The following is a 26,120-nucleotide window of genomic DNA, read 5'->3' on the forward strand; positions in this document are numbered from 1 at the left end:
CCGGCGACTGGCCTACGGCCTAATAAACGCTGAAACCGCTATTATTTATTATAACATGGTGATGTCCGCGCTGAAGAGTATGCCTGATGTGGCCTGTCGCCGATCTTGATTTGGCCGCAATTTCTAAATTTATTCCTGAAGTTCTGCAAGCAATCATAAATGGATTGCAACACTACCTAAAGTTAACTTAATTAATTGTTAATTACATTGATGGAGGTATTTTAGGAAATTCTCATTCCATTCAAACAAAAAAAAAAAGAACTTGAATTTACCATCAGCCGAAGATTTATAATTCAATCAGAATTAATTAAAATTATAATGTTTTGAATAAAATTTGTTGTTTTTTTTAGTAGCTATCTAAGTTTTTCTCAAATTATTGGCTGCCAGCCTGGGAGGCCTGTGGCTGCCAGCCAGGTGGCTGCCAGCCTGCCACTGCCAGCGGCCTGCCTTCCCAGCCCTGCCAGCTGTAGCCAGCGCCCAGCGCCAGCACTCAGCCTGCAGCCAGTGTGTTGTTTGAAGTCGTAGGTTGAGGTGTACGTCATAGAGAATGTGACCGGTGAGAAAATGGAATCTGGCAACGATAGTGAGTTCGAAGAAGCTTTTGATGAAGCAGTTGGTGAAATTGTTATGATTCTAAGTGAGGAGTTGAGAGAAATTGCCAACCAAGATAGAGTGTGGGTGAAAGACTGGGCAGGACGAAGAGATAACGCCCGAGCATCAACCACTTCCTTTCTTGAACAGTCGACGGAAGATATTCCGGCATATGAGAAACACTTGAGAATATCTACCGAACAATTTAATGAGCTTTTGAACATAATTGAGCCACAAATAACGAAGAAAGATACTATTATGAGAAATGCAATAACTCCCAAAGAGAAACTAGAGGTCACGTTGCGGTATTTGGCTACTGGTGATAGTTTTCAGTTCCTAGCTTTATTGTTTTGCGTTTCAGCCGCCGCAATTTCTAAATTTATTCCTGAAGTTCTGCTAGCAATCATAAATGGATTGCAACACTACCTAAAGGTAACTTTTAATATTGAATCATTAATTACATTGATGGAAGTATTTTAAGAACTTTACATTCCATTTCTTTTTGTTGTATTTTCAAGATCGGAATTGAACAAGTCATAGCCTAATGAAAATGAGTGAATTGCAATTGAACATAAAATCTTAGAATAAAATAAAATTGTCAGTTCCGCAAATGAAATATTTAACTGCTGAATCATGTTCACAGATTAATGTTTTATTTAGTAGTAATTTATTTGGCAAAAATTTAATATAATCTAGAATAATCTAGATATACCGTAAAATACCTGTGCTCTGAGTCTGATGCATGATATTCAAAAGGCCATAACTCGCATAAGGTAAAAAAAAAAATTAATAAAAAGATCCAGTAGCATTTTTTCTTGCACGATGAGTTGCATCTTATACCGGTACCTGGAACAGTGTTTGATACAACCAAAAACGAATCTTAGATTGGTTACTATTCTCAGAAAACCTTTTGAATAGTTAGGTATGACATAACGATTAAATGCTAGCATGCTCGTATTATTTCATTTGGTGTTATTCGTGAGTGTATTGTTTATTGATAATCAATCGTGAAATCGTATGAATCCAAACTAGAAGGCCGAACTTTAACTTATTCACTTGCGAGGTCAGAAAACTTCACAAAAGTCATCTATTGTAGAAATTGTAGTGATTGCTGCATGAAGCAGCAAGCTCTACAGTAGTGGTTCCCAAAGTGGGCGATATCGCCCCCCTAGGGGTGGTGGAAAGATTTTGGGGGGCCGTAAGCCGTAAGCAAGAAGAGGGCGGTAGAGGAGCGGTAGGGGGGGGGGGGGGGCAGTTTGAAGTGGGAACGTTTGTTAGACGATTTATATACAACACGTGCAGCAGATGACTTCCAGCAATAGAGTTTCACCCATATATGTTTTTTTACCTCTCTTGGGCTTACGTATCGGACAAATTAACGGCCGGTCTCGTATTCATGAGGACCTAACGGTAATGTTTAGCTCGTGAAAGTTTTTGGAATTATGCCTTCATTTGTTAGTTATCTGGCAATACGGGCCGAAATTCACAGTGACCAAGGAATTTCTTTCAAACTACTGAACAGCTTCGACAGAAATTTCGAATTTACAGTCCTAACCACCGAACGGTAATGTTTCGCTCGTGAAAATATTTTTCGATTTTGCCGTCGTTCGCGAGTTTTTTCATTTCACCTTCATTCGTGATTTAAACAGCAATACGTGCTTAAATGCGCAGTAATCGAAAAATTTCTTCCAAACTGCTGAACAGATTTGAACGAAGCTTAGTATTTGAATACCTAACATCCCAACGGCGATGTTTAGCTCGTCACAATTTTTTCAATTTTGCCTTCGTTTGAGAGTTAGACGGCTATACGTAAACGGCTCTTGGTTAAACCGGCCGGTAGAAAAGCCGGTTGTTTCTCCTATACGGTATCTGTATAACTCGATAAAGAAAGCAAAATATAAAAATTGTCACGAGCTAAACATCACCGTTGGTAGGTTAGGTATTTATATACAAAGTTTCGTTGAAATCTGTTCAGCAGTTTAGAAGAAATTTCTTGATCGGCACGAATTTAAGCGACATATTACCCGGCAATACGGGCCGAATATAAGGAAGTGTGAAATCAAGAATGACGGTGAAATGAAAAAAATTTACCTTTAAAAATTACTTTTTAAAGACAACAATTCCAAAGAACCCAGTGTCTCCAATCATACAGATGTACAATGAATTTGTCAATTAATTTTCGAATATTAAAAAAATATTTTTTAATTTTTTTAATATATAAAATTTTTAAAATAATTTATTCTGTTAATTTATTCATGCATTGCCTCTGACTTCACACGAGTGTGCAAAATTATTCTGATGAATACATGTTCCAAGTTTCATTGAGCTGCGTTCATTAGTTAGGGAGATATTACTTGATCGCTGAATTTGGAGATTGGCCGTGAGACCAACCACGAGTCCGGCCGTAAATTTGCCTAAGTCGTCCTAGGTTTCTAGTGCTGAAACAGTTAAAACAGCTGAAAAACATATTGGTTCACTGAATGGGGTTCTACTTGTGAAATACACATTTCTGTTTAACCTTTAGCTTTTAAAATTTCAGTGTACTAAATTTCAAGAAAGATGCGTATGTTTTTATGTGTCTGTGGGGGGCGCTAGACATTCACTAGGGAGCAAGAGCCAGCCTGAAAAAGTATGGGATCCACTGCTTTACAGTACCTATCAGGATATTTCTTGCGTATTGTAGAGCTCTAGCCAGAAGGTTTTGAATTTTCTCCGGTAATTTGTCTATTGCATTTCAAATTACGGCCAAATTCGTCGCAAATTTCTTCCCACGTACCTACATTCATAGTTAATTTTCGTCCCTCTTATGAACTGCAATGCCATCATGCTTGGGAATTCTATCATCTTCAGTGCTGAATTTCTAGAACAATCTACGTAAATCTAGAACAATTTACTGTTTACGTTATTTTGTCTGCTGTGGATTATCAAAATTACTAAATCATGCGTATTTCTCTTGTTACAGGTTCCCAAAACTGTAGATGAGTGGAGACAAGTACAAAAAAGCTTCGAAATGACATGGAATTTCCCGAATTGCTGCGGTGCACTGGACGGTAGGCACATCGCCCTCAGACGCCCGCCCGATGGTCGCGCAGAACTTTTCAAATACAGAGGGCGCTACAGTGTTGTACTGCTGGCTTTGGTTGACGCAGACAGTAAGTTCCTCTATGTAGAAGTGGACACAAACGGGCGTGCTGATGACATGTGCGTGTTCCGATCGTCTTCTCTGAAAACTGCTATTAAAAACAACAGCCTCAACTTGCCTCCTGACCACGTCATTATAGCAGATAACACGTTTCCCTTGACAACGAGTATAATGAAGCCATTCTCAAAACGAGACTTCTCCGCAGTGGAGCGAATTTTCAACTACCGCTTATCAAGAGCTCGAAGAGTTGTGGATAACGCGTTCGGCATATTGGCAGCTAGATTTGAAGTATTTCGAAAGGAAATCGAACTTGATGTATCAACAACTGATTTGATAGTGCGAGCTGCATGCACTATTCACAACTGGCTGTGTACAGTATCGCCAGAAACGTATCTTGGGAAGGGATGGGCCGACTTTGAAGACGCGGAAACAGGAGAGATACATCCGGGCCTTTGGCGCGAAACTGCAGTCGAGCTGCCGCCGCTGCGGACTAGCCGCGCAGTTTGTCCCTACACCAAGGAAGCTGCTAAAAAAAGGAATAGTATAGCGACTTACTTCAGCGAGGAAGGACAAGTTCCTTTCCAAATGAGGGCAATTGAAATGTAAACATCGTGGAAAATAATGCGTCACAACAATTTTTGGTGTTTGCTATGTTATGTCTGACTGTTAAGGTACATCCTTTCAGCAGCAGCAAGAATAGTATTTAGTTTTGATTATAAATACGTTCAGCGTGTAATACCGTTTGTTATAGAATTCTATTAGCGTAAATAAGTAACTCCAGTCATATTAAATTTAAGCCATGTATAGGTACCAGCGTAAAACCCTGACGAGTAAGATTTTCTAAAATTTTGCGATAAACGTAATGGACATGTAATCTGCGTAACCAGATTGTCGTGCGAAAATATCGCGCTCTCGTAAGCCTAACTCCCAGGATATCGACATTTTTAATCGGTTAGGAATTGGCAGTGATTGATTGTATGAAGCAGGCAATTTCTGATCGAAGCATTTAGGTAGTGCGCACAATAAACGAAATGATTCATTGCAGTCCTTCAGCTTGGAAGTTGTCTTCCTATTATTGCATGTCAAATGTTTGAGTTAATTTTATTTGGGATTTATGTGAACTTCCTCTATTTCAATGTATGAGAATATGCATTCAAAAATTCATCTTATGGAAGTTGTACCTGACTATACTAAAAAAAAAACAGTAATGAAGTCACGAGACACAAGTCTTTCATTTTCCTAATATTTATATTTTTCCGTGCTGAAATACGCAGTTTATAATATTCAATGTCGCTTTAAATATATGAAAACTTATGTCAACAAAACAAATTTTAGAAGCAAATTCTATAAACAAGTTGTATGCCTAGTCTATGTTTCGTACTTTGAATCTGCTAGATAACCATGTTTGGTACGGACTGTTGGTTCACAAGTGTACCGTAAATGGGACTTTTATTTGGAACCAATGCACTTTTGGCGTGCTACAATATTTATCAAATACTTTACTCGGCTCCAACCGCATTCCGGTAGCGTACCGTTACTCCCTGGTCAAAGGAAGAGACGGTAATAAATATCCATTTGGTTTTTCTTGAGTACTGGCTGAGAAAGACGTCTCAGACAAATGTACGGCCGGACTTGCGGCCGGTATCACGGCATATCTCCAAATTCAGTGACGAAATAATATCTCCCAAAGTAATGAAGGTAGCTCCATGAAACTTAATACACGTATTCATTAGGACCTAACGGTGGAGTGAGTTTATAGCATTGAAGCGTCAGGGAAGGGTCTTTTCCTTCGTTAAATTAATAATAGAGTAGGCAATTGGTTTTGGGCACTGAACTGAAACCGGCATTTGTANCAGTTACCACTTACAGGTTTTTTTCATCTTTCAGTTTGCTTACAGTTATTTTTACAGTTATTTTTATGTTTCACCTTCCCTACATGGATGTCTACTTTAATCTACCAATCTCAAAAATAATCCACATTTATATACAAAAAAGGCTGATTTTTATATGTATATGTGGATAATTTTTTAGATTGGTAGATTAAAGTTCACATCCATGTAGGGAAGGTAAAACATAAAAATAACTGTAACTTCTATTTACTGTATCTAACCCTGAGGTAACCCATACTAGTTCGGTTAAGTTAATTGCAATAAAGTTGCATTGATAGGTTTTAAAAATGTTGTATTATCATTAAATGTTAATGAGTAAATCCCAATAGCAGAACAATAAATATTAAGAGATTTCTAATAATTTTGCCATTGTAGCGGCTAATGTAGCGCGCTACATTTTACTGTAGCGGTAGCGCCCGTTACAATCTAGTGGATGTAGCGGTAGCGGTAGCGCCCGCTACATTTAGAGCATGTAGCGGTAGCGGTAGCGCCCGCTACATTTAGAGCATGTAGCGGTAGCGGTAGCGCCCGCTACATTTAGAGCATGTAGCGGTAGCGGTAGCGGCGCTACATTTCAAAGTAGCGCTGCCCAGCTCTGCCTGATTGTCATCCTGGAACATAAGCAGCTGTAGTCAATTGACCCATCTCACCACACGAGCTTAAAACCAACACTGCTTCAGCTCACAAGCTGCTACTCCACATAGTTAACGGTCAATACGTTGTTCTCCAACGATTTTTAAGCCATACCATTACTTATTACACGAAAACGGACAAAATCCTGGTCGGACGTAACGAAAATCGAACTTTTAGAATTTAGAATGAATTCGATCAAGTCTTGACATAAGACCAGTACGATTTAGACCTCTGCTGATTGTGTCGTTTTCTACATCGATCACACCTTCCTACAGGTCGTTTTAATTTCATCACGAGTATTCATACTGGTTCTTCTGTACCTTTCTGCTAATCCACCTTGCAACTGTACTTAATAATAGATCAAGCTCCTTGGATATTATTCGATACCCCTTCCCTTTTGACGCAAATCTGTTGCCAACTCTCGAGTTTTAGCAATTTTAATTTAAATTTTGAATATGAAGCTGAGTAATATCTTCACCGGAAAATGAAATCTTCTAAAATCTAAACAATGGCAAACTGCTCTGCTGAAACGCCGGTCACAAGTTTAACGCCCAAATTATTTAACTACCCTAAACCTTGCACGGCGCTTCCTGAAAGGTTAACAGAATTATTCAGTAATAGATACTGAATGATTAATAAAATTCATTCATACCAAATCTTTTGACAGGCCTTTCCACGGACAAATATATTTGTTATAGCAAATTTAGGTGGCCCAGTGGTTAAAAGATTCAGAGTACCGGGATTTGAGCAGAGAGACGACGCGGGTTCGATCCCAGCTCTGTGCGCCAGTTCTGGTCAGAATCGGCAAGGAGGCCGGGCGGCCAAAGCAAAAATGTAAGCAGTGAGTTGCGCGTTCGAGACCGCAAAATGCTGTGAATGTTCTGCGATGTTACGAATCAGCGACAGGCCTACGACTTAATAAACGCTGAAACCGCTATTCTATTCTAATATTGCCCCTGATGTTTAATTTGCTTTAACAGGTATTTCAATGGTTTGAGAATTGAACCTTAACCTCTGAGCTTGTCGCTTTATCGAATATTCGGTGTTGGACTCTACCAACTTTGGAATGTTTGTATACCATAGACATTTTCGAAAATTTATTTGCACCGCGCATGCGACGGTGATCCATGCAAGGCTACTTCAACGTTCGTGAATGTTGATGGAACGTTTGAGGTCTTGGCGTAGTTGAGTTTACTTACCACACTTTCAGGCTCTCTGTACGAAGTGAATTCTCTCCCAAAAAGTAAGTTATTAGTTTGAATAACCACATCAACCATTTTGCAACTACATTAAAAAAGTTTTTAGTGTGGTTGCAAAGCTGTGCTCATATTGTAATGGACGCATGTGCAGCCAAAGTGTAATTTTTGCTTCGGACACACGCAGGCGAAATTTCACAGAAGCCTTCTTCTGATTTCTGAGCCGGCATTGTTAGCCGAGGCCTGGCGCAGTGAGGTTAGTTGTTGAGGTGATAATTTTAGACACTGGATTCGGTGTAAACATACCAAACAATTTTGAAAGAAAATCGTGTATAAGTACTATCTTGCGACCAATTTCCTGTCGCGGATTTCACCTATCGTGGTCGAGGTCTGAAAAGTTTTACTAGTCGATCCCCAGCGATAGGCGAGACATTGTATTTCCCAACCTTGCCCGTTCTCTAATGATTAGGTGCTTAGATGTAACTTCGGGTTTTAAAATACCTACATGTGACAGTGTTCCGATCGTATCTATGCCAACGTGCTAAGTTGGATGCGCCGTATTTTGCCACGACCTGCTACAATTAAAAAAAAATGTGTACTAGGATCTTGTAAACTGGTCAAACTGCACATGGAATGCACATACACTGCGTAGTAAGTGTCTTTGTGTAGTTGTAAACGTATGCAGCCTGACGAGGGTTCGTTAAAGCGACAGAGATGTTTGCTAAATTAGGTGGGCCCGGATACATAGCCTATTCATGATACAAAATCTCATTTGCCTAGGCTGTCGATTGCGCCACATTAGAAGTGAAAGATCTCAATACCCACCATCGTCCTTTACTCCAAGTCAATCTTCATATTGCTTCGCCTCTGCTTCCCACTGCTCCCTTCCCTCTGGATACGTCTCTTCGCTCTCTTACTCATACGTAAAATATTATACTACAGATTACAGCCAAAACATAAATGACGCTATATTGCTGTGGGCAGAATTTTTATACCCATTTGATTAGAACAGCTCTCGAGACAGTGAGACCACTTAAAGTTTAACTTAGAAGCTTTCAGTTCGGTCATAAATATCAGTTCAGGTGAAAACTTCGTGTTGTTTTAACTTTCTTCAGCTGATAACTACCAAATCAATTGTTCTGCAGCATTAATCTGCGGTGCATCGACCAATTGTACCGAGACACGGGTAGCATCATTGTCAAGAACTAACAGCTTTAGCTTCCTTGCGGCTATACTCTAGGTATATATTGAAGCATCTTCGTCTAAAACAGTGGTTCCCAAAGTGGGCGATATCGCCCCCCTAGGGGCGGTGGAAAGATTTTGGGGGGCGGTATGGAAGAAGAGGGCGTTTGGGGGGCGATCGGGGGGCGGTTGCTTTGCTCTATATCAGTGGTTCCCAAAGTGGGCGATATCGCCTCCCTAGGGGCGGTTGAAAGATTTGAGGGGCGGTACGGAAGAGGACCAGCTTTTATTCTACGTAAATATTGTTCACGTAAATGTTGTTGCAATCAATCCGTAACCCAAGTTTATGGAAGAAGCGACCTCGTTTTACGAGAAGTGATTTAGTATAATCTCGTGATTTCAGTAGCCATTCGAGAACTGTAAAACTGAGAATTTGGAACTCTGACGATTAGGTAGTTAAATTTTTCGTGGTGTTGTAAACGAATATATTGAAACATGAACCCATTTTTAAAATTATGATGTTTATTCCAACTACTTGTGATGAATATTGCAGTGTTAATGTACATGGTACCATCAAAGCCAGTAGTAGGCAGGGTGGCCCAGTGGTTACAGTTCAGAGTTCCAAGATTGGAGCAGAGAGGCGCGGGTTCGATCCCAGCTCTGTGCACTAGTTTCTGTGGTCAGAATCGGCGGTTAAGCAAAGCAAAAATTGAAGCTGCGAGTTCGAGACTCGCACCAAGCTGTGGATGTTCTGCGATGTTAAGAATCGGCGACAGGCCTACGGCCTAATAAACGCTGGAACCGCTATTATTATTATGGCAGGGTGGCCCAGTGGTTACAGTTCAGAGTACCAAGATTGGCGCATAGAGAGGCGCGGGTTCGATCCCAGCTCTGTGCGCCAATTTCTGGTCAGAATAGGCGAGGAGGCCGGGCGGCGGGCGGTTAAGCACAGCAGAATTGTAGCAGTGAGTTGCGAGTTCGAGACCGCAACATGCTGTGGATGTTCTGCGATGTTAAGAATCGGCGACAGGCCTACGGCCTAATAGACGCTGAAACCGCTATTATTATTATTAAAGCCAGTAGAAACATAATTAATCCTTTTAAGCCATAACTACAACTGACGACCTAAATTGTAGTCACTCGCTACCCTTAATTCCAATCATAACTTAACTAGACATTTTCCACACCAAAGAATTAGTCATTGATGACTTTGCACTTCCTAAGACGATCGGTTTAATTCGTTTCAACTGCAATTGCACAATCGTTGGCATCATCACACCGAGTAATATCTCGTTCACTTCCCGTTCAATTTAGGTCAAGATATTTACCCTAAATTTTTAGGGATAGCAGTGAATTTTTAATCCTTTCATATTCCAAATTCAATGAAATCTCAACACAGATCGAACAAATTATTTTTATGTGATAAAAAAGGTATGAATATTGGTGGTAAAAAAATTCGTTCTCATTTTCTATTCCAAGTTTTATTAGTGTTGTCCGGTTAACATGACGAAATTGTTTTTGGTTTTTACCCTAAATTCAACGACAAGCTTATAAGCTCCTATCTGAAACATAGTCAGCACTCGCCATTTTACATCAGAAGACTGTAGGTACGTAGTGTTTCGGGTACGAAATGTACCTTAAGTTTTTTGTACAACTAGTGGATCGTTAGCAAATCATTGGATCGTTTATACAACTGAGCATCGAAAAACCGAAATAAAACCTTCTGGGCCTTGACGGATTATTTTTCCTACGTGTTCTAGGTAAAGTGGGTTGTCCCACTTTATCTGGGTGACGGAAGGGTAATTTTCCTGTCGTCAGGCCTTAGCTACTAGATAAATTTTCAACCATTAAAACCCAAATCAACAAAGGTACGTAATTTGGACATTAAAAGTAGTTTTTTTTCTTGATTTTATGAATTTACATGGTGGCAAGCAAGACGTTCTTGTTGACCTTAAACTCACTCAGCTATCAGCATGGTGACAAAGCAGAGTTACCTATTTAATTTTAAAACATCCTCAAGTTCATTTTTGAGTCCTAGGCTATAACTTTTCCTATGTAGACCAGTATCATGGATGCAAGCATTACCATACCAAATCCATTTATTGTCATTCAATTTGTAATGGAATTGTTATATTGTTTTTTCATATTGTTATATGAATGATTGATTAAGCAAGGTAGGTACTGAAGGAGTGAAGGTAGTACCTAACCACATTGAATAATTTGAATTGAAGCTTGTGCATTTGAATTATGTATTACCTCCTGTCATGTTTACTTGTATTAGGTGCTTTTCCTATAAATTGTGAAACATTTTTAAATTATGTTCATGATATTCATAGGTAACTAGGCTATTCAGTAATTTTTGCATCATATTTATAAAAATTATCAATATTATTTATTCATTAAATTTTGAATTTTAGAGAAGAGACTGTTATGCAAGTTTGTTTATCAAAAATGAAAATGTAATAGCTAGTAAATTTAAATAATGCCTAAATTCTAATGAGATACCACTATGCAGAGGGTGGATGCAGCGTTGGCAATATATGGATTTTTAAGCCCAAAGCGTCGCCGGCCATTTTAAAGATGCGTCGCCGGGTAATTTTTAATGAAAAGCCATTTACGCTGAGTAATGACGAACTATTTACAAGCCACGAACTTATTACAAGGTTGCATATAGTATATTATTAATGGTACATGCCCAAGTTCTCAAAATCCTGCCCCTGATTAATCAAAATGCAGTAATTCTCACTTTCAAACGACAAATATTTTCTAAAAGACACGAGACCTTTGAAAACTCATGAAGGGAAACTAAATTGTTCAGGATGTGAAGTCAGTAAGACGATATCAACAAAATTGTGCAAAAACATGAACAATTTGTATCTGGATGCATATAAAGGTGTTCAAATTTTAAACAGTTTTCTATCATTTAAATTTCAGTGTACATAAAATCTGATTATTGTGAAAGCAAATTTGATATTACCCAAACAGGGAGTGGGACATCTTCACTCATCACTTGATCACTGCCATCACAATGTGCCACTTGCCATAAAAGAATCATAGGTTATTACATCATTTTGTGTGTACTTCAAACTTTCTTAGTATTATTGAAATTGTGAGACTTTTCTGCAATAGCTGATATAATTGTTTTTATTATTTTGGAACAAATGCTTTGCATAATTTGTTCACTTATGGATAAACAATTAGTGAAGAGCATTGAGAATGGCATCATCCAGATACAAATTTAGTTGTAAATAGCGCAATGTCAGCTCTATTTAAACCTTGGCATAGTGGTGCCAGGTGTAATGGGGTTGGCCCTTCAATCTATTTTGTTATATAAATATGAGAATATATTACCTATTCAGAATTTCATGCTGTCAGAATTCTGCTTCCATCATTAATATTTCATCAGTGTTCAAATTGGATCAACACCAAAATCTGAAAAACATTAAATTCAGTTGATTGAAATTTAGTGCCAAATGAAGTATTTGACATTAAGAATTAAAAGCTTACTGAAAATCACAATAAGAAAATGTCTGGTAGTTGCCATTTTTATTTCTTATCATTGTGGTATGTCTTGTATGTCTAGTTCCTGGATCAAATGTTATTAATGAGATCAAGCAGATTTTTTTAGAGCCTTACTGGTTTAATGTTAAAAGTACTGACCTATTTTTACCATTTACCATACCGTGTGCTAATCTACTAACACAAGTATCAATGAGTTCTACATTGTTCAAGCCATGATTCACTGACATCTGTTCTATTCCAGATGGTGAAGAGTTTTGAGAGTGAGCAGCCAAACCTGTCCTTTGTGCACATCAACCAAGCCATGTCAGCTGGCTCCAATGGCTACATGCGAGGCTACATTACCAACGGTATCCAGAGGACAGATGAAATGGTTGTGAATGCTGAGCTATTGCACAAGAGTTTAACTGCTCCTGCACAGCCTGATCCCATTGTGGCATCACCTTACTGGGATTTGGATGTCACTGAATCAAATATCAAGGAAGCCAAGAACTTGGCAAGCAAACCGCCAAGTAATCCCTCTGTACCTAATCAATCGCTGGGTGCACAAACTCGCAATGGCTTGGCTGTAGGGTCTGTCAATCCCATTGAAGCTGGTCGAGTGGCTGTTGATACTAGAGCTGTGGTAGCTGTGGCTGGGGACCCGGTCACTAGCGCTGCTGCTCATGTTGATATTTCTACTCCTCAAACTTCAATGGTAGCTCCTACAAGTGATTGTGCCCCTTCAACAAGTCCCATTACTATTCGCATTCTTTCTGTTGGTGGAGCTGCTTCCAATACGGGCGCGTCAGCAAATGCAACTTGGAACCGGGTTGCTGGAGCTGCTGCTCCCATTAGAGTTGTGGTTCAACCAACTGAGTCAAAAGCGCCTCAAAATACTGATGTGGGCAGCCGTGTGACTGGTTATCCTAAAAGTGATCTGCAGACGGCTACTCGTTATCGAGTAGCTGTAAGTGGTGATCTGGCCGGAGCATCAGTTGCCAGTGCAACCCAAAAAAATTCTTCTTCAATGGCCACAGCATCAAGTAGTGCCTCAGATTGTGCTCCAAAAACCAGTTCTATGCCTGGGTTAAAGCGCCCCTCCACTGACGTTGCAGCATTCGCAATGACTAAACTTGCCCGCACTATTGGACCAAAACCTGTGTCAGAGACAAACTCTGCTGCACTGCTTGAGGAAAACAATAGACTGGCCGCGGAAAATGAAGCTCTCAGGAAGAAAAATGAGGAATTTCAAGAAAAACTTAACCTCCTCAGTATCATCCTTAGAGACCCTCGCAAAAGAGAGCTGCTGGATGCTCGCCTTCGGCAGCATTGCTCTTTAAAATTTAAATGAGCAATTGCTGTTGCGTAAAGATGTCATCTATTTGAATCGACTATGACATTCTAACAAGGAATGTTAGAGAGATATACACGATTGAGAATGTAAGCAAGATTAGTTGAATGCAGTTTTATGTATGAAGTGGTGCAGTACCTACAGCCCCCTCCATACTCTGTACCCCATGTAGTTCTGTATCCATTAATTCTTCGGAAAAATGTACTTTTGAACCCCATTATAAATTGATCTAAATGAATTTTTGAATGCTGCTTTCTTAGCAACTCATAGTTTTGCAACCATTATCTTTGAAATATCACTGTCTTTCTTCCCACCTAACCTGCATTAAATCTAATTCTTGCCATCGAGTTTAATACTTGTTCTTCCCATGAACAACTAAACTGTCTTTTCTTGATGCTAGTGATGCCAGTGTCTTGTGTTCTGACTAGGTAGTGTGTCTGTGGGTTATCCCACCGACATCATCCAAGGATGAGCTACAATATCCACTTTTCACTATTCAATTTTCGAATCTCTAGACGTTAAACTTCTATTCGTGCTCTACATTGGATTGGATTTGCCTAAATTCTAGTCGAATAATACCATTATTTAAATTAGATCGACTCGTCCTCTCGCTACAATGATTACCAAAATGGCGGTGTTACAATTAAGTTAGTTTGCGATGTTGTAATTAATATGAAATGCATTCGATTTAATATCGTCAATACGAGCTAAAGTTTACTGATCAGTAGGTAACAAGCGAATTGTTTGTTTTAAAATGAACCTGCAATATTTATACATGATATTTTCTAGGCAAAAATAGAGACCGTTCTCGACGTTTGCTATTCTACACCTTCTTTAATATCTACGCGTGTAAATTCAATATCAATGTATTATATTTTTTGTTTATTTCTTGAATTATTTTCATATATAACTGTGTTTGATGGTAACACATTTGTTCATTATCCCGGATACGCATTGAAATGTTGATTGGTTTCAGTATGCGAGGGCTGTATGCAGGATTTGCATGCAATCATATTGTAAGAGTTTTGAATTGATCACTCAATAACTTGCATCGCTATGTTATTAACAATTTAAAAGCAAAGAAAAGCCACAAAAATTTGAATCTTTCTCGGAACATTTTTGGTTAATCTATTTCTTAGATCTAGAAAAATTCCAAAATATATGGCTAGATTTTTCGGAACGTACGAAAAAGCTCAATACCAAAATATTGCAAAAAATGATACGGTGAAATTTAGTTGTATTTTCTCTGCTTTTGAATTCCTATTTTACACTCGTCACATTGCTGGTTTACTCTTGAGATTCGCTGTGGTGTCTCTGTTGGTGTGTATGTGGACTATATTGGTGTAGACTATGGCGTGTACGTGGAGTATGTTACTGTAGATTTTACTTCAAACTTGATATTTTGTGACATTCAATATCACTGTGATTGCGCTGCGTTCGATGAATACATTGTAAAGAAGAGCTTATTGGTCAATTGTTTAAGCTTTTGATCGTAAGTTATGTTTCTTGGTTTGTAGTCTCTTAGTAAAGAGTTTGGTATGGCCTGAACCTGAGCGTAGGAATAGGCTTTGTCTGCAGTCTAGCAGATAGTTGGATGAAAGGCTTCATACACTTGAATGGCATCATACAGCGCCAGCACGCTTGCTTCACCGCTACGCTCGTCTCCTCTATTAATCCTACTGCTAAGTAACAGTATAGTCGAGTTTCGTCACGCCGGCAATATGTAATATTTACTTTGCTGCTTTTTTCGTCCGGGCTGTTTGCTTCAGGGAAGTATTTAACAATAGTGCATTAACGGTGTATTAATGGTCCCACTTGCCCTGTTCTTTGACGAGAGCCGAAGCGTTCAGCGGCTTCAACCGCCAGCAGTAATTTACTTGAGTTCAACAGTGTACCCGTCAGCTCGTGTAAAAGTTAGTTACTCGTCATACTGGAATATTCCAAACAAGATTGAGATTTATATTTTGTCACCTCGTGAAATTACCGCCACGAAGGTAACTTTTTGAGCTATGTACGAAATCTTTTGCATTAACAATTGAATTGTATTTCAGTGTTGAGAGCTCTCGATTAGATTATCAATCCAATAATTGCGCATCAAGCTTCAATGCCGGTCTCATTAAATGTAGAATTATTTCTTGTCCAATAATATTATTTGTATTCTACGCAATGTATCGTGTTGCATCTCGATCTAGTAATCAGTGACGGATAGCATCAGACGTACTATGTAACTCTTATCTTTCAATAACACATCTATCGCAGACGTCGCGTTTATCTTCAGCCTGACACCATTAGGCTTGACGTGCACCCATGAACAAAATTGTCCCGGAAGACTAATTGCGAGGTCTTGATTTACTTAACTATTCATTCAAGAACTAGATTTTTAGGATTGAACATAAATGCGCACGAGGAATGTTTATATATTCGAGAAGAGGCACTGATTTACTGAAACAAAATCCATTCCATGTTGAATACAATAACTTACGCTATCAGGTAATGCCACTGCCAGCATCATATCTTTTTTGTAATCGGAAGACGGAAGACGCGAACAACAGCGTTCTCAGAAGCTTAACTTTACCTTATAAAAATATAAATTTCCATTTTATCACGCCAGCAATACGTCTAATTACTAACCGGTGAATATCTGTAACATTCAGATGTTTTCAAACCGACTTGGATGATTGTTTGAATTAAAAATAAAAATATTCTCATCACACAGGCCAAAATAATAGACGTATATCGAACTAAACGGTTGCAGAAACCAAGCAAACGCGTTAAAAACTTGAAAAAGCAGGCAGGCAAATAAGAGGTAAACGACCACCTTGAAATAACCAGTATGCAAACAAATCTACGAACAGGCAAGCAGGAAGTAATTGCCCAAAACTTCGATTGATTACCGCGCCGCAAAAGCTTTTTCCATTTAGAATATAATGACTATCAATTGCGTTATAAAGTATATGTCGAAATGCGGTTGTAGGGTTTACACGAGGAATTGAATGGAAGTTGTAATAACTAAAGTAGCTGTAAAAAAATCGATTGGTTTCCTTTCTAGATCATAGACATGGCCACTGAGCTGTATAAAGCTCAAGAATCTTGACATAACAGAAACTATAAATATTGCAATTATTTCCAATAACTCGTTCATATTTGTTCTTCACTCATTGCTTCCATAGACCAAGTTTACCACTCCTATATTCGGAGTGAAGAAATTCATAAGCTTAGAAATAAGTGATGAACTATGAAATACTCGCAGCCTAGTGCTTGCATGTTGTGCCTTAGTTCTCTTCGATGGGGCGGATAGCGTTCACCAGCGAGCCTCAACCCAGACTCAGCAAGTTACACATAAACAACCCACGACAAAAAGACTAGTAAATCGAGACCGAATATATCGTCGTCTTGATCATTTTTCACGTCTGAAATTACGCAATCCATTTCCACGTCGTCCATGAATTATGACTGAATCTATCATTATCTCTGCATCTTGGGAAGTGCGTAGTCGAAACTCCCGCAGAGACGAGTCTGATGATGTTGGTGTCAGACTTGAACTGACACTGGAAGAGGTGGCTTTAGATGAACCCGTAGCTGTGGGATGTCGTGACGAGGATGTTGATGTGTTTGTAGATTTGCTTCGAGAATTTGAGGCCCAAGAGATCGAAACGGAAGGAGATATTAAATCAAGAATTTTGGAATGATTTATGGAAAGGTAACTCGGGTTAAACGGAGAGATAGAAATATCCTGTTTTGTCTTTTTGGGTTCTTGATTTGAATTGCTACGATCAATTAATTCGGGACCTTCCAAGCTCCTGATAATATTGGACGCTTTCGCCGTGTTGCATCTGGGGATTTCATTATTAGTAGTTTTAGGAGAAGGAATCCTCAATAATTTTATATTACTCTTCGTGCTAGGACTAGAAGAAGCCAAACTTCGAGTTTGTCTCCTGTTACCGAGAGGCATTGGTTTGCTAGTGCCGCTATATAAGTTAGAGTCGCTTTTATGGGTCCGGCTTGGTGCATTCAAAGCATTTAAGACCCTGGATGAAAGTGTAGTTCTTTTTTTCGCATTGTCAAGGATAATCACACAGTCATTTTCTTCGCTGGAACTACACTCAGCCCCTGCTTGAAGTGAAGAGGATCCTTTGGCAAGCGCTACGTGTTCACCTCCCGTTGTGGAGGGAACGCGTTTTGTTGCGCGTACTGGCTCACCTACCAGCAAGGGAACTTCTGCTGCTGGTGTGGCGTGCTTATCGTCACCTTCAAGGGGACGGATTGTTGATGGTGCAAGCATGGGACGTTTACCACGCTGCCTCAAAGGAGTAAGTGAAGGCGGCGATGCGTCTGACTCAGGCATGGGACGTTTACCACGCGGCGTAAATGAAGGCGGAGATGCGTCTGACGCAAGCATGGGACGTTTACCACGCGGCGTAAGTGAAGGCGGCGATGCGTCTGACGCAGGCATGGGACGTTTACCACGCGGCGTAAGTGAAGGCGGCGATGTGTCTGACTCAGGCATGGGACGTTTACCACCAGTTCTAGATGATAATTTCGAAGTAGACTCGGGGGTCGTACGTTCTTCTCCTGCTGAGAGTGAATGCATATCCGTTGTTTTTACCCCAGTATCACCGGTGCCCTTGAGTGCAGATGTTGATGTTCCCACAATTGAAGACGACACACTTACTATAACATTCGTAGTCGATGGCACCGATTTTCGCGATAGGTCTTCGTCGTCTTCTAGATTTACAATTTCGTTAATAACTTTTGGACGATAGCCCCTTAATTCAGACATTTTCTGCGTCTTAATTTTGATAAATTTTGAACGTTTCAGACTAGAAGTATGAGAATTTTCAAGTCTCGAGTACACGTTACGAGTCTTCAAAGAAGTCTTTGTGTTGCTCAAAGGCTGCCAAAGACGATCTGGCAAAGAAGTTCGAGGCAGCGAGACAATTTCCCCAATTGAACGTAAACTATGGCGCTTGGCGTTACATTCTGCATTGCTCCGTTGTGTGTTTAGAGGTCTCAAGTTCCTTAATTTTGGAGGAGTAGGATCATTAGCAGCGCTCGGGGCTGCAGCAACATTTAGGACCTCACTGGCAGCATTTAGGGCTGCAGTGGCAGAGCTTGGGGCCGCAGTGGCAGCGCTTGGGGCTGCGCTGGGAGTGCTTAGGGCTGCAGTGGCAGCGCTTGGGGCTGCGCTGGGAGTGCTTACGGCTGCAGTGGCAGCGCTTGGGGCTGCGGTGGCAGCGCTTGGGGCTGCGGTGGCAGCCCTTGGGGCTGCGCTGGGAGTGCTTAGGGCTGCAGTGGCAGGGCTTGGGGCTACAATCTCGGGCGGACTCTCATAATAAGTGCAACTTCTAGTCTCTGGTCGGCCTCGTTTCTGTGATAGGTCTTCGCCGATTGGTAGAATTTTACCCTCGTGCTCCGAGCAGCGGCCAAGACAAAGATGGTTCTGGCTGCATTGTATTTTTTGTTTTCTGGTACTCGATTCAGTCAAAGAAAGAGTAGGTTTCCCACTGTGCTTTTGCTTCAAAAATTTCGAGTTTGTTTTCATCTCGTTGGCTTGAACCGTTCCCTTTTTCTGCTGGTTCAGATTAAGTTTATCGTCTATACTGCCACTGGTGGTTTTAATAAGATCTTCATTTTTAGATATAACTTTTATCTCATCATCATTGTCCAGAATGCGAGAGGTTTTGTTAATATTTGAGCACAGATTTGTTTTCTGGACTTGGTCAGATGAAATACTGCCATCAAGGCTTGTAGTCGCTTGTCTGGTGGATTGTCTGCAGGCCTTCAATGCAGGTCGTGACCGAGTAGCCGATGAAGGAAGAGCAATAGCTGGTCCTTGTCGTGAAATAAATTTATCAGAAGACAAATTGTTCCTTTTGCTCCTGGTGCTATTGCATTGAACAGCAGTAACGCCGTTGTTTACAGTCAACAATATATTTTCTTGGTTGGTACTCGTTAGTGAGCGTCGGATATTCAGGATTTGACTATCAAGCAGCGTCAAGGCTCGATCCCGCGACACATTACCTCGGTTCCCCAGTCGAAATCTTCGTAAATGTTGTGCAGGTGCTTTTAATTTCTGAGCAAGGTTTGGATGATGAAAAGTTGAGACAACTGAACAGCTTTTGGAAGTCAGAACTTTTTTCTGGGAGTCAGCAAACACTGAATTTCTCGGGAACAAAGCTCTGTTCATGCGCATGGACCGCAAAGCTTTAATGTTTGATATCCTGAAATTGCGAAGTTCAGATGATGCAAGTCTTCGTGTCTGGAATCTCGTCAATTGCTTGAGTGGATCCTGCAATGAGACAGGATTGTTTGAGTCCGTCGTAGACCCGTCGCCACTAGAATGCAAGCGGAAGCTGCGCAGGTCGTCGGGTTCTGGGGCGATTTCAGGCTCGGGAAACAAGGCGATATTGGCAAAAGCGGCAACACGAATATGTTTACGCCGCCTCGGGCTCCGGGAACTTTCAGTCTGAAATATTCAGTTCATTAATGACAGATCTTGTGAGGTATATCATACAATATACATTTTATGAATACTCTGACATGCGAACATGATGTATACTTTCTTTTCTATACTAATTATCTCTACCAATATCTAAACTAGGATTTCAACTCGATATTGTTTTTGTCTCTTACATAAGATCAGCAGCAAAGAACACAAAGAGAATCAACGAACTAAAAGACAAATAACAATTGAGGGAGAAGTAGAAAGTAGAGTGAGAATGTTTTTTATAATGAGAACCGAAGTGAACAAACCTGGTTATTTACACAGTCATGTGCCTGGTCCACAGGAGCGCTCAGGGCCTCGTCCGCTGCACCCGCCGCTTGCTTCCTGAACTTCCTCGCGCTGTTCATCCTGACTGAAGACAAATAGTGTTTAAAACTATTAAGAGCATTAACTATTGTGTTTAACACTATTAACTATTGGCATGTGTGGAACTTTTTCACCCTGTTAATCAAGCATCGTGGAAACATGAGCAGCAGTAACACCTGCCACACATGTCGTTATCATTGGTTTCTATGGTGAGATTGAAGCAATCGAGATAAATGCATAAATTATACCATATTAAAGAAAGTGAAATGGACACGTACAGTTATTTCTGAATAATCTCATGCGCTATCAAATTTAATAGTATAATATAGCCCAAGAATATAAACAAAACTAGAACAAAATCACTCCTCACTATAAAAATGTGGCGCAGAGCGGCCATTAGTGAAGCATTCATTGTCCTCATAATAATGACTACTGATGCACTTCATAAGGAATGTTATAAGAGAAATTACATTAATTCACTAACCTTCAAGTACTCAGCAAAGAGTGAAGATGTAATCTTACAAATAATTCTACGAGGGGAAGGTTTTGTCATACGTGGAGCTCGCCATTTCGTGTTGTTCATGACACGGCAATCAGGCATCGGCAGCGCAGCAATTCACATTATAGAATTTCCAACGAAATTCCTGCCACTTCAGCGTGTTAATGAAAAATAAAAGCGAGAACAGAAACTGGATTGAAACCAGAACCTCCTTCCTACCTAAATCTCAACATGATTATTAGTCACTTAGTTTTAGTATTTAGAAAAGATTATTTGGGCTGATATAGAAATTAAGTTATGGCTCCCTTCTCATTCTATTGACTAAATATCTAAGAGATGAATTCTGCGGAATGTAAACGTTCATTAGCCAGCAAATATGGTATTGCTTCATAGGAAAAAAAGAAAGAAGAATTAAGAGCAAAAGTTTCTACAGAAAACTTGAATAAAAAATCGCTAAGACAGACTCCATAACGCTCAACTATTAATTAATTGATAGCCAAGTCCATGACAACAGTAACACAGTAGTGACAGTACCGTGATTTAAGACGTTCAAAGCAAGATATTTGAGGTCACCCCGAAATTGCGAGCCTTTTCTTTATTGATTCGTAGTATAGATACGTTTCGGTTGTAGCAGGCTATGGCCACGCTCGAGGGCCGTCATAATATACATTTTTATTCATAATGTACATTTTATTAACCCTTTGAAAAAATCTGAACAAATGGGCCCATGGCAGAGCTAGACAGCGATGCTTGGGTGCACAGCTTGGACGCGAGTTCTGCCATTAGAGTAGGATTAGGAGGCGGTCACCATCATATGGCCGAGGATGGAGGGAAGCATTAGGATTCATGAGGAGCATATCCTTACTCTTGTAGTTCTGCCATTAGAGTAGGATTAGGAGGCGGTCATATGGCCAAGGATGGAGGGAGACATTAGGGTTCATGATGAGCATATCCTTAATCTTCTGCATCCTACATAAATAATAATCGGATAGCATTTGAATATTTAAGCAACAGATAAGCAATGCTAAAAATAATCAAACGATATTCGATGCAACATTCAATGTGGAGTTATTTAGTAGTGCATTGAATGATGAATGTTGTCAACCACTGAGAAAATCGTTTCGACTGGGCCACTAGACGGATCTGAAGTCACTAAATTACGCATGACCAATACTTATTGGAACAAACGAGGCTTTGGAAATTGATCATGTTTAAATGTCACTAATAATGAAGTAACGAACGTAACTATCACTAGCGTCCTAAACTATCAAGACTGGGAGCTGGGGGAGCGTCGTGAGGTCCCCAGGAAGGAGTCAGCCAAGGTGCCAGTGAAAGAGTTGCTATTAATGCTACTTCATTGTTTGAATCGTAAAATAACTAATAATTTGTCAATTTTTATTTTAATTTAGGCAAACTATTTTGACAATGAATCCGCCGAAATAATTCAGCATATGTTCATAGAGAACGCCCAGCGCCATCATCAGGAGTTATTATGATACACTAACAAGTTACAAGACATTACTGCCTTATAATAATAAACAATAAAGAAATACTGATCTGCTAGAGCCTATTAAAGCCTTCACAGCGGTAAATCGAGTAACAGGGATCATTTAATGTGAAGGCAGAGTTAGGGTTAATAGAATTTTTGTGTTTATCACTATTACTCTTTAATGAGACGCAGCTCTGAATTGAAGGAAAAATGATATGCACATTTACGGGTACCTTGGCTGTACCCCCACCCCCCTGCAGCGGAGCATCAACAATGAGAACCACGCATGGAACAGAGAACCAATCTAAGCAAATCACGAGGCACAAAACCAACAGTCCAGGTCACACGGCAGGTGTCATGTCCACCATTAAAGCTCAATTCTTTGTTCCACTTTAACCCAAATATCACGACATAGCGGGACATTCAAAACGCAAAAGTCACGAGCAGTAGTTATATTGCACAACTATTCAGATCTCGGACGTTGCTATCTCGGAGCGATGCGGGTTCTGAACTGATACTCCCACTTCATGGCGTAGCGCTGCGTCACCTCTCTGTGCCTGCAAGATATAGGAAAATTCAAGTGTGTGCGTACGGTCCTTATTATAAAATTCAAGAGTTGTTAACAGTCCTTAAAAGAGTCCTAACAGTCCTTAAGAGTCCTAACAGTCTTTAACAGTCCTAACAGTCCTTAACAGTTATTTAACAGTCCTTTAATGTACAATTTGACACCATTCTGCATGATAATCCCTTGAATTTAATCAATAACAAGTAAAGCAAAACATCGCCCGTCTATGCATAAACATTCCTACTTGTCCTATGTCTATGCATAAACATTCACATAAACATTCCTACTTGAGTTCAAAGAACGCACAACAGGTAAAGATAGAACAATGAGGATATATTATACATGCAAATTTTCAATCAATATCGCTGAAATTATTCACGATTGCAGGAATGGAAATAAATAAAATCAAGAAATAAAATATGATACTGCAATCAAAAAAATTATTTTGAACAAAGAAAAATAGTTCCCTCTATCTTTTGAAACAAGTGTGTGATGGAGGTCTTATCTTCTACATAAAATGTGTGTTTCAAGAATTCTTTATATAATTTCAATGATAAATTATATAATTTTTTCACTGAATTAGGTATCAAGGGATAAGGGGATTTGGGATACTAGGGAGCAAAATTATATGAATTATAAATAAATATAACAACAACTAAACAATAATATAAATAACAGCAACTAAACAATCATATAAATATAAATAACAGCAACTAAACAATAATATAAATAACAGCAACTAAACAATAATATAAATAAGAGCAAATAAACAATAATATAAATAACAGCAACTGAGAGGCATCGGGAGAGTGAGACTCACTGTTCGATGAAGTGATCGTTATAAATAAATATTACAGCAACTAAACAATAATATAAATAACAGCAAATAAACAATAATATAAATCACAGCAACTAAACAATAATATGAATAAGAGCAAATAAACAATAATATAAATAATAGCAACTAAAAAATAATATAAATAACAGCAACTAAGAGGCATCGGGAGAGTGAGACTCACTGTTCGATGAAGTGATCGTCTCTGTCGAGCAGGAAGACCCAGCGGCCCGAGCTCTTGTTGTTGCCCTGCGCGAGCTGAGGTCTTGCAATGGCCCCCAGCATGGCCAGCATGTCTGTCCCTGGCACGGGCGTCATCTGCTGCAGCTTGTCCAGCTCCAGCCAGCCTTGTGAGCTCAGCAGGTACAACTGAACACACATAAATTCATGTAGTTCGCCATCATTACGTGACAACTATAACTAATTATATAAAATGTAGACTTATGGTGACATTAAAAAATTCAGACAGATGGGCTGAAAATTAGACTATAAGTGTAGTTGTGTATCAATTACATAAAATCTAAAGCAAATTTACAAAAAATTAGACAAATAATTATGAAACGAATATTGAATAAATTGATATTTGTTTTAAACATGATGACTAACATTTCCATCTACACATAATTAGTTCTTCATAGTTTGATACGGTATAAAATTCTACAAATTTGTGGACTATCAAGTTAAACCACAGGCTCAAAATGACATATATGCTCTAGCAATTCCTTTATTTTTGAGATTAAAAAACGCATTCCAGCCATGCGGTAATTGCTGTGAAACAACTACTTCCGGTTAGATAATCATTGCTGGAAGTAAATTACTTTATATTATGAAAAAATTGAACACAGAACATAATCGGGAATTTAATAAAAGATTTGGAAGGCTGTAGAAAATGTCTTGAGTATATACAAGAGATCATCTTTGGCAATTGCAGCAGCACGTACCGCTTGTACCCTGGTATCATCATTACCGTGGCCTGAGTATTCAGTAACTACCCAGTACCAGAGCTGGTGCCCCTAGAAGCACCAGAACATGTTTGGAGCCTACCGCATCTCACCAAGTTTGATGCAGGATTTAAACGTCAACGCCAGTTTGGAGTACGGATTTGGCATCAAAAAGGGACATATCAGCCCTCTTAATGCATCTAATCTGCCTTCTAAGGCGCCGGACTGGCTAAAACTATGCTTCAAACTTTAACTCGTTAAGCAGCAATGAGCAGCGTATTTTGAAAATGAATAAGTTCTAGTACATTACATATTCTTTGTTAACATTTAAGTAGTAATTATCTTCGTAAGAAGAACGAAACGCACGGCATACTCCCTGGCGTCGACCATAGCCTTGTGTGGGGTGCCCGCTGGCGTGTTGTGGCGGCCACTGGTGCGTCCTGCGCTCCTGCGGGTGGTGATGTAGGAGTGGGTGGTACCGTGGGGGGCGGAGGGGGTGGTGGTCGTGGTGAGGGCGGCCGTGGGGTAGAGTAGGTCAGACTTGAGGACCCAGCAGCCCTGCACCAGCGTGGCGCTCACTTGGATCTGACATGCAATAACATAGATGAGTGCATTTAATTTCGACATCATTTTCAACTTTTTTACTGCCAAACATTAAATATAATTTATTGCACATCGCATTCACTTGTATCTGCACAAATAACCATTATTGAACTGTTTTATTGGCATTCATGTCAAAAATTTCTATTGCTTTACAATACATATAGTTTAACACGTTGACTCCGAAGTGGTACATATGCGTACCACGAAATGTATTTCTCCAGGACGTACCGTAGTGGTACATAATTCAGGTTGCCTAAAATGGGCCAAATCCGAGAACAAAAAAGGCCAAAAAAGGCCGATAACTCAATATATACTAGTTTATTTGTAGGTTCCGCTATAAAAATTCCATTTATTTTATTTTTTCAGTATTTAAAATTTAATTAGGAAGTACCCCTATCATAAATTTTAGCTGGCCAACGCAATTGAGAAAAACTAAATTACGGAATTTGTCCGGAAAAAATGACCGTCTGGTAACCCTTCTTAAAAACAGAACAAAAAATGAAATAATAGTACAAGATGAAGCAACGTGTTAACTGACCAGTGACTGTTTTTCAAACGGCTATTAGTGAGGTAGTAATAAATCTAGAAGTGTTTATGCTTACAATACGTACATAAATTATATGGCGATAAATAAGAGTAATGAAGCATAGATATACCAAATTAACGCAGAAATCATTAATACAAGGAAATATTTATCAGTCAATCATTTATATTGCACTCATCATCACACACCAGTCACCATCACACACCACAGTCATCATCACACACCACAGTCACCATCACACACCACAGTCATCATCACACACCACAGTCATCATCACACACCACAGTCATCATCACACACCACAGTCATCATCACACACCACAGTCATCATCACACACCACAGTCACC

General features: G+C 39.6%; 4 protein-coding genes across 7 annotated transcripts; 2 read left to right on the plus strand and 2 right to left on the minus strand.

Moving 5' to 3' along the window:
* The first annotated feature begins 461 nt into the window (after positions 1 to 461).
* Positions 462 to 4,954, plus strand: LOC108664701 (protein ANTAGONIST OF LIKE HETEROCHROMATIN PROTEIN 1). Of its 2 annotated transcripts, XR_001930381.2 has the most exons (3): positions 462 to 1,023; positions 3,554 to 4,612; positions 4,744 to 4,954. XR_001930381.2 is itself a non-coding variant. In XM_018151367.2 (2 exons), the coding sequence occupies exons 1-2, from the start codon at positions 565 to 567 to the stop codon at positions 4,337 to 4,339; spliced, it is 1,245 nt and encodes a 414-aa protein (XP_018006856.1). In that variant the 5' UTR covers positions 462 to 564; the 3' UTR covers positions 4,340 to 4,954. The 2 variants fall into 2 exon arrangements, 1 of the variants encoding a protein (XP_018006856.1); XM_018151367.2 differs by having other exon boundaries at positions 3,554 to 4,954.
* Positions 4,955 to 7,435: 2,481 nt separating this feature from the next.
* Positions 7,436 to 15,745, plus strand: LOC108664695. Of its 3 annotated transcripts, none has more exons than XM_047881344.1 (2): positions 7,436 to 7,498; positions 12,397 to 15,745. In XM_047881344.1, exon 2 carries the CDS (start codon positions 12,397 to 12,399, stop codon positions 13,483 to 13,485), a length of 1,089 nt encoding a protein of 362 aa, XP_047737300.1. In that variant the 5' UTR covers positions 7,436 to 7,498; the 3' UTR covers positions 13,486 to 15,745. The 3 variants fall into 3 exon arrangements, with proteins under 3 accessions (XP_047737300.1, XP_018006849.1, XP_018006848.1); XM_018151360.2 differs by lacking the exon at positions 7,436 to 7,498 and adding an exon at positions 10,189 to 10,240; XM_018151359.2 differs by lacking the exon at positions 7,436 to 7,498 and adding an exon at positions 10,199 to 10,501.
* Positions 15,746 to 15,889: 144 nt separating this feature from the next.
* On the minus strand, positions 15,890 to 21,166 carry LOC108664694 (flocculation protein FLO11). Its single transcript, XM_018151358.2, has 3 exons — positions 20,781 to 21,166; positions 20,239 to 20,342; positions 15,890 to 19,951 (listed from the first exon to the last, which is right to left on the minus strand). Exons 2-3 carry the CDS (start codon positions 20,335 to 20,337, stop codon positions 16,883 to 16,885), a joined length of 3,168 nt encoding a protein of 1,055 aa, XP_018006847.1. The 5' UTR covers positions 20,338 to 20,342; positions 20,781 to 21,166; the 3' UTR covers positions 15,890 to 16,882.
* Positions 21,167 to 22,721: 1,555 nt separating this feature from the next.
* LOC108664693 (DNA-directed RNA polymerase III subunit RPC5) lies at positions 22,722 to 25,210 on the minus strand (the record flags this gene model as incomplete). The annotated part of the gene is given in 3 exon segments (XM_018151357.1): positions 22,722 to 22,841; positions 23,869 to 24,053; positions 24,992 to 25,210. Coding segments are annotated over 3 exon segments (477 nt in total), but the record flags the coding sequence as incomplete, so codon positions are not given.
* Positions 25,211 to 26,120: the final 910 nt, after the last annotated feature.

The sequence above is a fragment of the Hyalella azteca genome, unplaced genomic scaffold (genome assembly GCF_000764305.2).
Source record: "Hyalella azteca isolate HAZT.00-mixed unplaced genomic scaffold, Hazt_2.0.2 contig7681, whole genome shotgun sequence".
Classification (NCBI taxonomy): Eukaryota; Metazoa; Arthropoda; class Malacostraca; order Amphipoda; family Hyalellidae; genus Hyalella; species Hyalella azteca.

What these genes read in the sequence shown, in the direction of transcription:
- LOC108664701 (XM_018151367.2), top strand. Translation starts at nt 565, where the DNA reads ATGGAATCTGGCAACGATAGTGAGTTCGAAGAAGCTTTTGATGAAGCA. An exon ending in GATTGCAACACTACCTAAAG is followed by an intron (nt 1,024 to 3,553) that starts GTAACTTTTAAT and finishes CTCTTGTTACAG; the next exon opens with GTTCCCAAAACTGTAGATGA.
- LOC108664695 (XM_047881344.1), top strand. Translation starts at nt 12,397, where the DNA reads ATGGTGAAGAGTTTTGAGAGTGAGCAGCCAAACCTGTCCTTTGTGCAC.
- LOC108664694 (XM_018151358.2), bottom strand. Translation starts at nt 20,337, where the DNA reads ATGAACAGCGCGAGGAAGTTCAGGAAGCAAGCGGCGGGTGCAGCGGAC. An exon ending in ATGACTGTGTAAATAACCAG is followed by an intron (nt 19,952 to 20,238) that starts GTTTGTTCACTT and finishes TGAATATTTCAG; the next exon opens with ACTGAAAGTTCCCGGAGCCC.